Consider the following 11165-nt stretch of genomic DNA (forward strand, 5'->3'; position numbering starts at 1 on the left):
TTTCAGGGGAATAAGAAAGGTTTGAAGCTGGTGTTTGGAGACTTAGTTGTTTAGAGACCAATTCAAAGAATGCTAAAGCAGCACTGAAAGGCACGCTGGAGACAGATGGCATAACTTGGTGCTGTCTCCAAGTAGGAAGCTCAGCATCAGGAAAGGGCAGGGAAGGGGCCAGCCCAGCTGGGGATCATCAGGACAGACAGACGGTAGAAGAGGAGAGGGCTGGAGCAAAAGCATAAACAAGCTTGGTGTGAACACCATTAAGGTGAAGAGGAGAGGGCTGGGTTAAAAACATAAAAAAGCGTGATGTGAACACCATTAAGGTCTTGAGACCAAGCCTGGGGAGGGAAGCAAGTGGACCAGCTGGACCATGAGAGCAAAAGGAGGAATGACCGGACGTGGACACTACCTCAAAACAGATTCATTTAGCAGACAGGCCTGTTAGAGGTGGAAATAGGAGACTGTGAGCAGAAGTTCATTTTCAAGTAGAAGATCTTTGATGTGGAAAAGTTCCAAGTAATGACCAGATCTAAAGCATGCTCTTGCCTGGGCAGCTGAAGTTGGACAATACAGAGGTTGGGGAACTCTGAAGTCAGGTTATTAGATGGGGCTGATACTATTTTGATGTATTGAGGATAGCTGTAAGATCTTTGGAAAGCCAAGACTCCTTTTCACCTTTCTCTTAAGTCCTATAGAAGGGGATTGCTTAGGTAAGTACTGTTTGAGGGAGGGCAAGGAGACCTTTTAAAGTCACACCTGGAATGTCCCTAGAAGAATGCATCAGAAGCTGCCAGCTTTGATTGCCTCAGGGAAGGGAGACTTTCCACTGTGCATCTTTCTGTGCCTTTTGAATTTTGAATTAATACAGCACCTATCAGAAAATAGAATGAAAACTGAAGATAGGTATTACTGATACAGATACAGGTAATAAACAACTTGGTTAACTTTAAAGCCCTCCTATCCCTTCCTTATTCTTTCTGGTCCTGAAAAAGATTAGTTTCATGGGTAGGGCTAATAGAATCTGTAAGCGTCCACTATTCACAGCATAGTATTTTGCTAAGTTTAGTTCAAGCACTAGCCTCTTTATTTGAATCATTCACCTAGCTTATAATCCCTGAAGCACTGTAGAATTTCCTTCAGTAGAATCACAGTTTCCCATCATTTTTAAGCCTGGTTTCCCCATTAATAAAGTCCTTTTCAATAGGTTTCACTCTGTTCACTTCAATTCAAACTGAGAAGCAATGTCATTTAAACCTAGGAAGGAATGGGAAGCAATTAGGAGTTAGCAGCTTGACACCCTCCTAAGATTTTCATGGCATCATTTGGTTTGATAAGGTAAACATTTCCAGGACATTGGAGCAGTGAGAGTTTAAGAATCAGTACACTGACCTATCCATAAGCCCATAACATATTTTAGAGGTTTCACTATTGCTTTTCCATCAGTTAAATGATCATGAATTAATGGCAATTATACTTAGTGAATTTAGGTAATTTTTACTGCAATAATTTTATGTTTTCCCTTTTAAAATCTTAAAACAGGTGTGAAAATCACATCTACACTGCAGGTGCTGAAGCTCATCAAGCAGGCTGGTGACCGAGTGCTGGTGTATTATGAGAGGCCTGTTGGCCAGAATAATCAGGGTACAGTGCTGCAAGATAACTTTGGACAGTTGGAAGAAAACTTTCTGTCAGGCTCATGCCAACCGAACTTTGAAGAGGAAGCAACTGGGTTGGCAGTAGATGCTGAAAATAGAGACCTGGATTCTGAATTTGAAGACTTAGCAAGTGATGTCAGAGCACAAACTGAAGCCAGAGAGGAGGCACAGTCACTAAGTCACAGCCCCAAACGTACGCCCACAACACTTTCTGTTAAACCCGTTGGAACTATATCACCTGTTTTAAACCGTAAATTAGTTGTAGGAAGTTACCCACCACCACCAAAACTTCCATCCAAAGAAGGAAATAAGCCCTTAGCCCTAAAATCTTCTGAGATAACAGAACCAGCACAAGTGTCAAAACCCACCCAAGGATCCACTTTCAAACCACCTGTGCCACCACGACCACAAGTCAAAGTTCCTTTGCCTTCTGCTGATGCCCCGACTCAGGCCGAACCAGATATTTCTGTTGAAAAGCCAGAGAAGGTGCTGCCACCGCCTCCTGCAGATAAACCTGCTGAAAAGCAAGTGAAGAATTTGGATTACATAGAAGAAGCAGCTGCAGCTAAGCAGTTTTTAGCCAAGCAAGAAGTGGCAAAAGATCTGACTTCTGAAAGCGCCTGCCCACCTAAGGACAGTTCAGATGACCATCAGACGTGGGAATCATCAGAAATTCCTTATCGCAAGAAGCTGGGAAAATGGACAAGAACCAGAGCCAGCTGTTTCTTTGATATAGAAGCCTGCCACAGGTACTTAAACATTGCACTGTGGTGCAGGGACCCTTTCAAACTAGGGGGTCTCATCTGCTTGGGGCACGTGAGCTTGAAACTTGAAGAGGTGGCATTAGGATGCTTAGCTACTTCGAACATGGAGTACCTTTCCAAGTTTAGACTGGAAGCCCCGGCACCTAAGGCCATGGTCACAAGAACCGCACTACGCAATCTCAGTATGCAGAAGGGGTTCAATGACAAATTCTGCTACGGTGACATTACTGTTCACTTCAAATATTTAAAAGAAGGAGAGCCAGACCACGTAGTTACTAACTTAGAGAAAGAAAAAGAACTCCATTTGGTCGAAGAGGTTTCTGCCCTGCCTAAAGAGGAGCATTTTGTTGGACAAATGGGTTTAACAGAAAATAAACACAGTTTCCAGGACACTCAGTTCCAGAACCCGACTTGGTGTGATTACTGTAAGAAAAAAGTTTGGACTAAAGCTGCTTCCCAGTGTATGTTCTGTGCTTATGTCTGCCATAAAAAATGTCAGGAAAAGTGTCTAGCTGAGACTCCTCTTTGTGGAGCGACGGATCAGCGTATAGACCGGGCCCTGAAAAATCTCAGGCTGGAAGGACAAGAAACCCTCTTAGGCCTGCCCCCTCGTGTTGATGCTGAAGCTGGGAAGTCAGTCAACAGAACAACAGGTTTGACGAGACATATTATCAATACAAGCTCTCGTTTGTTAAACCTGCGTCAGGTCTCCAAAACTCGCCTGTCTGAGCCAGGAACTGATCTAGTAGAACCTTCACCAAAACACACACCCAACACATCAGACAATGAAGGCAGTGACACAGAGGTCTGTGGTTCAAACAGCCCTTCTAAACGGGGCAACAGCACAGGAATAAAGTTAGTGAGAAAGGAGGGGGGTCTGGATGATAGTGTTTTCATTGCTGTTAAAGAGATCGGTCGTGATCTGTACAGGGGCTTGCCTACAGAGGAAAGGATTCAGAAACTAGAGTTCATGCTAGATAAACTGCAGAATGAAATTGATCAGGAGTTGGAACATAATAATTCCCTTATTAGAGAAGAAAAAGAGACAACTGATACAAGGAAAAAGTTACTTCTTTCTGCTGCTTTGGCTAAATCTGGTGAAAGACTACAAGCTCTAACACTTCTTATGATCCACTACAGAGCAGGCATTGAAGATATTGAATCTTTAGAAAGTCTGTCTTTAGACCAGCACTCCAAGAAAATCGGCAAGTACACAGATGACACAGAAGAAGACCTCGACAGTGAAATAACCCAACTCATAGACTCTCAGCCATTCAGTAGCATATCAGATGACTTATTTGGCCCATCTGAGTCTGTGTAACAGTCCATATTTAAACTTTCAAGTGATTGAGGAAAAGTTGCATCTAAAGTACCACAGATAAAACCACATTTAAACCCTCTTATTATGCACTTTGGCCTGCTTCTTCACAGTTATTTGCTTGTGTGAGAACCAGAGTGGAAGAGGTGGTTTTCCAGCAAAAACATGACCAGCCCACTGGTTGTTTCAGATTGCATTTATAGCTATGCTTTTTTGGGTTTATACTGGGAATTTATTTTTACTAATTTATTTTTAACTTTTTCTAATTATGTAATTATGTAAGCTAACTTTTTGTGTTTATGTATGTGTGATGTCTCATTGTGTTTTTTTCCCCCTCCTCTTCCTAGTTTTTGAATTAGTGTTAAATAGCATACTGTCCAGATTCTTGAAATATTTTCACTTCCATCACGGTTGTAACAACAAATTTGCTGCATGCCCAACTTGACAACAGCAATCATTGAGGGAACAGCTTTTGAATCTTACTTTGTATTATGAAGTTTGTCATTTCTACTTGCTTGAGATTTTTGTTATTTTGGGGTTTGGGGGTTATGCTTTCTGTTTTGATTTTGCCAAATGTAATATGAAAGCAGATGCTGCAGCTTTAGTTAGTTATGCTGATTTAGTAAAACAAAAAAAAATTACATATATTGCTTGTTTTTTATGCTTCTGTGAAATTTTTTTCTAAAGCTTCTGTGAAATTTAAGTATAGTAAGACTATAGTGATTAATTTGAAGAGCTTGCATTGAAAAACAAAATATAATAGGGAATAAATATAGAATGCAGTTGGTTAAGAATTTTGAGAGGATAACAAGATTGCTAAAAAAAAAACCAGTAACCGTAGGATTTTGAAATAGAATCTTTCAAAATATTGATAGTTTCCTTTCAAATGGAAGTTTTAAACATTTATGATTATTTTTCAGCTTCAGTTCTCCATAGGAAATAAAGCATGTGCAAGGATATTTGAAGTTGCAGAGGACTGTTCTTAAAATGACCTTGTTGATACCTGGTTTGGCTGTTTTGTTTTAGAAATTTTTTCATGCATGAGAATGTTGTGAACGAGAGGAATCATGCAAAATACATTTATCGTTTCATGTGACATCTGCAGACTTAAAGGAATGATCATTCTGAATGCTTCTGTAGTTCAGATTGTCTTTTATTCATTAAAAAAAAAAATTAGCATAGATACCTAGGAATTGGGACCAGGTGTCTTAAAAGGAAGGTCTACTGTAATAGTTCATTGTGTGGATCCTCAGTAACACATGACTGAGGGAAAACATGTGAGCATGACCTTTGTTGGTATACCATAAAAGTTTTGGCCTTCTATATGTCTATAAAAGATATGTACATGTTTTTCCCTCTCGTAAGTAGCTACTATGATAATTGCTATATAGTGAAACTGACATGAATTTAAAACTAGATAGCACAGCTTTTATAACTGGCTGGAAAAGGCATCATATAATAGTAAGGATTCTGGCCCAGGTCCATAACCCAGGATTCCATACAAGAGTTTAAGTTGAAGCTCTTCTTTTGGCCATTAGCAAACTGTGTAACCATAAGCAAGCCACAAAAGGGCTCCAGGCTGCAGAATCCCCAGCTCTAAAGTAGGAATAAACCAAAACTTCCTCTTAACTACCTCACAGAATTGTTGTGAGGATAACAACAGCATAACTGTGGAAGTTCTCTGAATAGTAAAAAGCTGTTCAAATAAAAGAGATGACTTACATGGATGGTAAAACATTTTTATGGGTAGAAAAGCTATTCCAGTTTTAAAATCAATAGCCAGTTCTCATTCTTGCTGTTTTATTATCAAGTAAAATATAAGGAAACTAAATACCTTTCTTGGCCAAGTTTATAACAAAAATATATCTCTGTATGCCCCCCTTTTTTGTTTAAGCATGCCTACATTTCAAAAGAACCCTGCTATAGAAGTTTCTATACACCAAATTCACTGAGAGCTAAAATATTGTTCTGTAAACAATAGTTGAAAGTAATCTGCCCAGTGTGACTACAAACTTTCATCTTATCATAAAAAAGTCACTTACCACTGACAACCTGGAAGGCAGAGTAAGTGACTGGTGGTTTTGGATTATACCATGGAAGTTTTAGTGACATCCAAGCATGCTGCTGAAATGGATGCATTTGAAACAGCTGTAGAAATAATGCAAAACTTAGCTTTCATGAAAATCTGCTCATGTTTTTAAAGTATTTAACTCTGTAGAACCACAATTATGGAAAGCTCAGAAATGCTGCTAATGATAATTGTAAAATATACCTTCAGTGTAGTGCGATATTTTTCTATTTACTGGTGAGAGGCAATAGAGGCATCACAGTTGTACTTCAGGGCAAGGGAGGAGAACCCTCCCAGCCGCCTAGGGAATAGTAAGGTCTAAAGCTTCAATGAAAACAGTTGTATTATATCACATTCCTGATGTAATCTTTCTGCTATGCTATGTTATCAATAGCTTAAAAATAATAATAAATAAAAACTACCAAGAAAACAAGAATATCTTCATTTAACGACATCTGAAAAAAAGTGATTACTGCATCTCTGTGGAATTATTGCCAGTATAATTGGGCCATGAAAACAAGCTTAACAAAGTCCACTTTTGCGAAACAAAATTGCTATTCTGAAAATTGTCTAAAAGCATTAAATTTGGTTTTACTCTTTTTTTTATGCTGTGAAATACCAGATTTATCTATTTGTCTCTGCTATCTAGGAGTAACGAGACTATTTAAAGTGTATTTTCCACATATTGGTATTCAGATGAATGTTTAGACAGTCAAGTTGAGCACCATTTCAGCATTATTTTAAAATCAATTCATATGCTACATTAATATCAAGCCTTACATTCTTCAGTATCAGAACTAGTTAAAATATTCTGTAGCTATTTGTGATTTTGAGAGGAGAAAACACACGGTAGTAAAAATTTGAGGGTACTGTCAGTTCTAAATTTTAAGTATGTTTGAATTTTTTGAAAGGCAGTTTGAAGATATTTGGCTCTTACTAATAGTAAGATAATAAAATCTTAAGTCCCTGTAAAACTGAATAACTTCAAAATCACTTTAATTTTAAAATATATTGAGTTTATTTCTAAACTGAGAGATAATAGCTTTTCTTTAAAAATGGGATTGGGGGAGGTTCCCTTAAACCTTTTTAAGCCGTGGATCCACTTTAAGATCTGTTTAAAACCATGGATTCTCACCCCTGAAAGATGCACACAAGCACATCCTAGACTTGATGGTATTTCCATGGCCGTGGATCTACTGTGTCAAGTGGCTGCGTATCATAGTTACTTTTATCAACTATAGTCATTTGTTCATAGCAATCAGGAAAGCAGTACAGCTTTAGAGATGCAAGGATAACTTACTGGTTGGTTCCACATTGACACCATGTGGGTAGTTACATATTTCAATTTAAAACAAATTTTGCAAAGCCAGAAAATATGGTTCAGACTAGTCTGGAGTAGATTTTACCTGACGCCTGCAAGCAAAAAAGAATAGTTTTTAATTGAATATCCACAGTTAATATGTTCTCACATATTTTATTCTGATGATATCTGGTTAACAAAGGAAAACAACAGGCACAGTAGTGTTCAGAAGATTTATTAGGTAAACTAGCTAAAACAGAACGTAGGTAAATACACTTAGCAGTCAAAAGAAAGAACTGAGTATTCACTGCTATCTCATTAAGTTTTTGTATCTGTTTTGCTAGGTACAAACATAAAAACCACCTCTGCTCAAAAAATAAACAGTTCAGAGAGCTGTGTGTTCTTTGTTCTGGTGCACACATTTGAAAACAGCCCCTCTTTTCATGGTTTTGCCAACCCCAGAATATTATTCATATGAAAGACCTCATAGTTTTTTTCCTCATCAGATACAGTTTTTCCCCTTTTGCTCTCAATACACATCTGAAAAACATTTCTCTTTTATATGATCTCTAGGGAGCACCAGCAGACATGGCTGCCAGTCATTCTTGAAGAGACTGAAGCCTTACAGGCAAAAATTTTAAAAGCTGTATGGTATTAGGAGTGGGGAGAACTACAAACCCTCCAAGAGAACTGATTTGCAGCACACTGTTTTTTAAGGGTCTCTCCCCTACAGAAGTAGAGACCAATCCCGCTTTTTTACTTTAGCCATAGAAGCACCTCCAGCAAAGCAGAGGCCTTGTGTGAGTCGCCCAATGCAAATACATGAGTAGGAAGCCAGTTTGCTTCCAACACATGCACTTAAAAAACCAGACTTCAGATCAAAGCCCCACAGAAAAGCTTCTTGAAGAAAATGGAAAGGAAGTATTAGCTACTTTCTTAGGGAAGTAAAAGGTGGAGTCTTTCCAAGTTAACAATTTTAGCTTAACAAAAAAACTGACATTAGATAGTTTTGTTTACGATTACAGAACTACAGAATGAACAAGTGTTTTTGAGACATTCCACACTATCTTCATAGCATACAAAACTCGATGTGAACGGACAGTGTTCACTAACACTACTTAACATCGAAAAGGCACAGCAATGTTATCATGCTCAGAAAAACTACATCACAGCAGCGCTAGGTGATCCAGTATTACACAGACATTTTTAGATGTTTGGGTTTTTTCCTGCATATGAAAGGGAGTGTGCCCTGACCACCCTATTATTTTTACCTGTTTTCCTAACACGATTCAAGACAGTTTTATTCTTCCTTCATCTTCACCTAAAATAATAGTGTCAAAAAAATTAACAGATCCCTAGAAAACACTTGACTTCCAGGTAAAAGAAAATTATAGTCTGATTTTTTTTTTCACATCACAGCAGCTATTAGCTTTTTAAATTTCTTTTCTAAAATCTCATCATGCTTAAACAACCCTAAGAGTATAAGGTGTTTCTAGTCTCAGTCTTGTCATCCGGTAAGACAAGGATGTATCTGAAAGGGAAAGCTTCTAGTTGTTCATAACTATATGTTTGGGTGCTTTTCTCTGCTTTCAGAACATTCACTGTTTTACCCTTATTGGTTTTAATGTCTGCTGCCAACCACAAGACATGTAAACATATAATTTACAACCATCTGCTTCCAGGTAGGTGATTACATAGAAAACTAATGCCAGCTGAGATTCATGGATTAAATCCAAAAGATGACTAACTCAAGTTCTTCTGCATTTGAGATAACTAGCTTTTACCTCATGAATATATTGATAGTACAGTTGACCCTTGAACAACATGATTTGAACTGCATGGGTCCACTTATATGCAGAGTTTTTTCAACAAATACAGACTGCAGTACTACATGGCCCGTGGTTGGTTGAATCCACAGATGTGAAATCACGGATACAAAGGACTGATTGTTTTCGGCTGTGTAGGGTGTTGGCATTCCCAAACCCTTTGTTGTCCCAGGTCAACTGTAACTCCAAGTTCAGTAACATTCAGTGTCACTACATAATATATGCCGTCTTACTTGACTCTGTTTCTCAGACTTCCTTCTAGTTTCTCATTGTTGGAAGTGTCTCGGAGATAATGTGTGCTTTAAACACTCATTACCAATATTCAGAAAAAAATATAAGCCTTTTTTTTGCCCAGGTGTTTGTGAATGTAAGTTAAAAAATTATATTTGATTTGGATTCAAATATTTATAGATTTACACTATATTTCGTCAAAATATATTGTATAATATTTAATAAAATCAAATACATAAAATAAAGTTTTCAACACTATTTATACAAACCCCTAAGAAAAGCTGCTTTTTCTTTATAAGGCCGTTGGCAATCGATCATAACCGTGGAAAAGAAAGAACCTTTGGTTGTATGACTTTCACCAGGGATGAGTGGTATGACTAAGACAGTTCTGAATGAGTCATTTCATTGGAAACACTGTTTTATACAATTAGGTACTTGGAGGACTTTTGAGGGTCTCAGTCACTTTCAGATTCTTCATCCTCACCTATCGGATACGACTGGCTGCTATTCTGAGTGTACATTTTTGTTTTAATGGGGCAGTTGTGATCCATGAGGATAGCCTAAAAGAGAGCAGAGTGCAGATATATTAACTCACTGGTTCATAAGGAGAAGACAGAAACTGGTTAAGGATTAGTAGTTTGAAAACTACCTGCAGGACCACCCAATATTAACCAACCAGTAATTTGGTGCAACTGCCAGGTACCTGACCTAGAAGACCTGGAGCTCTAAAGAGTGAAAATTCCAGGCAGTAGGAGGCAGCAGCAGCAGTCTCTGCAGTGTTCCTATTATATCTGCCAGGGACCCTAAGTCAATTTGGAAGAAGCTGTAAGCTATGAAGAAAGGGGTATGCAGGTTAGGTTTAGTTTATACTTAGGGTGGGGGGATCCTCCTTAGTAAGGCCACATGTATGGCCCCTTTGATTACCCTGGATTAAGTATCACAGGGCCCTTATCTTTTTAAATATGGCATCTTGGATGGACATCTTCCCAAGTCCTGGCTGGCTGCCTCTTGCTCAAGTGTGTTTTATTAATAAAAAGTATGTTTCTCTCATACACATAAAAATTTTATGTGCTCCCTTATTGTAACAAAAACTTTTTAAAGATCAATTGATCCTCAGTTGATAAACATCTTCAGTTGATAAGCGCTATAGTCATTATTCCTCCTGGAAGTATACAGACCAAGCACATAGTCTTGAATATACAGCTGGGGTTTATCATGCCAAGACCGTGCTAGGCATTTTCAATATATCTATACTCCACAACAACCCTATGTGATAGCTTGATCACCCTCTGTGTAGGCACAGGGGTCAAAGAACTTGACCAAGAGATGTACGGCCAAAGGGTGGATCGAGCCCAGGCAGCCTGTGCCAATGTCCACTCTGGTGACACCCCACAGGACAACCAGGGGTGCAGAGCATGACATTGGGTGCAACTGAAATGAATTCTCTCACCAGGCATGTCTTTTCAGTTTTCCTCCACATAAGCTATCCCACCAGTGCCTTTGTGCATTTGACAATCTAAATGGCAACATTTATCTGGATTAAATTAATCTTCTGTTGGCCTGTTGCAACCTATCTTGGCACTTGTCAGCTGCTCCTCCCAGTTCTTGTCCCACAGATTTGATAAGCTGCTGTGTCTCCACTCAGCCCTTAACCCATTTATCATTTCCCAAGAAATTCTAAAATGATCTGCCATGTGGCCTGTGATGATAAGGACTTCCGTGACTCTCTAAGTTAGGCTGCCAATTCAAATTGTCAGCTGCAAATTCAACTCTAGTTTTTTTTATTATTATTATTATGCTTCTTGCCAAGTGAATTGAAACATGGACTTCATGAAGAGCTCAATTTTAAAAAAGTAAGTAACTGAAGTGATAGACAGCAGGACCCTTCTTCCCACATGGGTGTGTGCTGGTAACACTAAAGCTCTGGCCATCAAGAGCTGCATGTCTTGCCTCTGGAGTCACAATCCTCAAAGAAACGTGCCCAAGAATCACTCGATGGGGCAGGT

General features: G+C 38.7%; 2 protein-coding genes across 2 annotated transcripts in view; one reads left to right on the top strand and one right to left on the bottom strand.

Annotated features, from left to right (window-relative positions):
* Positions 1 to 6232, top strand: part of PDZD8 (PDZ domain containing 8) — an 83533-nt gene extending 77301 nt beyond the window's left edge. Inside the window, exon 5 of the mRNA XM_081573467.1 lies at positions 1537 to 6232. Within this exon, the coding sequence (XP_081429593.1) occupies positions 1537 to 3737 (2201 nt within the window). The 3' untranslated portion in view covers positions 3738 to 6232. The remainder of the gene's footprint in view (positions 1 to 1536) is intronic.
* A 1091-nt stretch (positions 6233 to 7323) lies between these two features.
* SLC18A2 (solute carrier family 18 member A2) overlaps positions 7324 to 11165 on the bottom strand; it is a 40573-nt gene continuing 36731 nt past the window's right edge. Inside the window, exon 16 of the mRNA XM_081573468.1 lies at positions 7324 to 9719. Within this exon, the coding sequence (XP_081429594.1) occupies positions 9615 to 9719 (105 nt within the window). The 3' untranslated portion in view covers positions 7324 to 9614. The remainder of the gene's footprint in view (positions 9720 to 11165) is intronic.

Source organism: Giraffa tippelskirchi, chromosome 2, assembly GCF_054371585.1.
Source record: "Giraffa tippelskirchi isolate mGirTip1 chromosome 2, T2T-mGirTip1v1.2.pri, whole genome shotgun sequence".
NCBI lineage: Eukaryota > Metazoa > Chordata > Mammalia > Artiodactyla > Giraffidae > Giraffa > Giraffa tippelskirchi.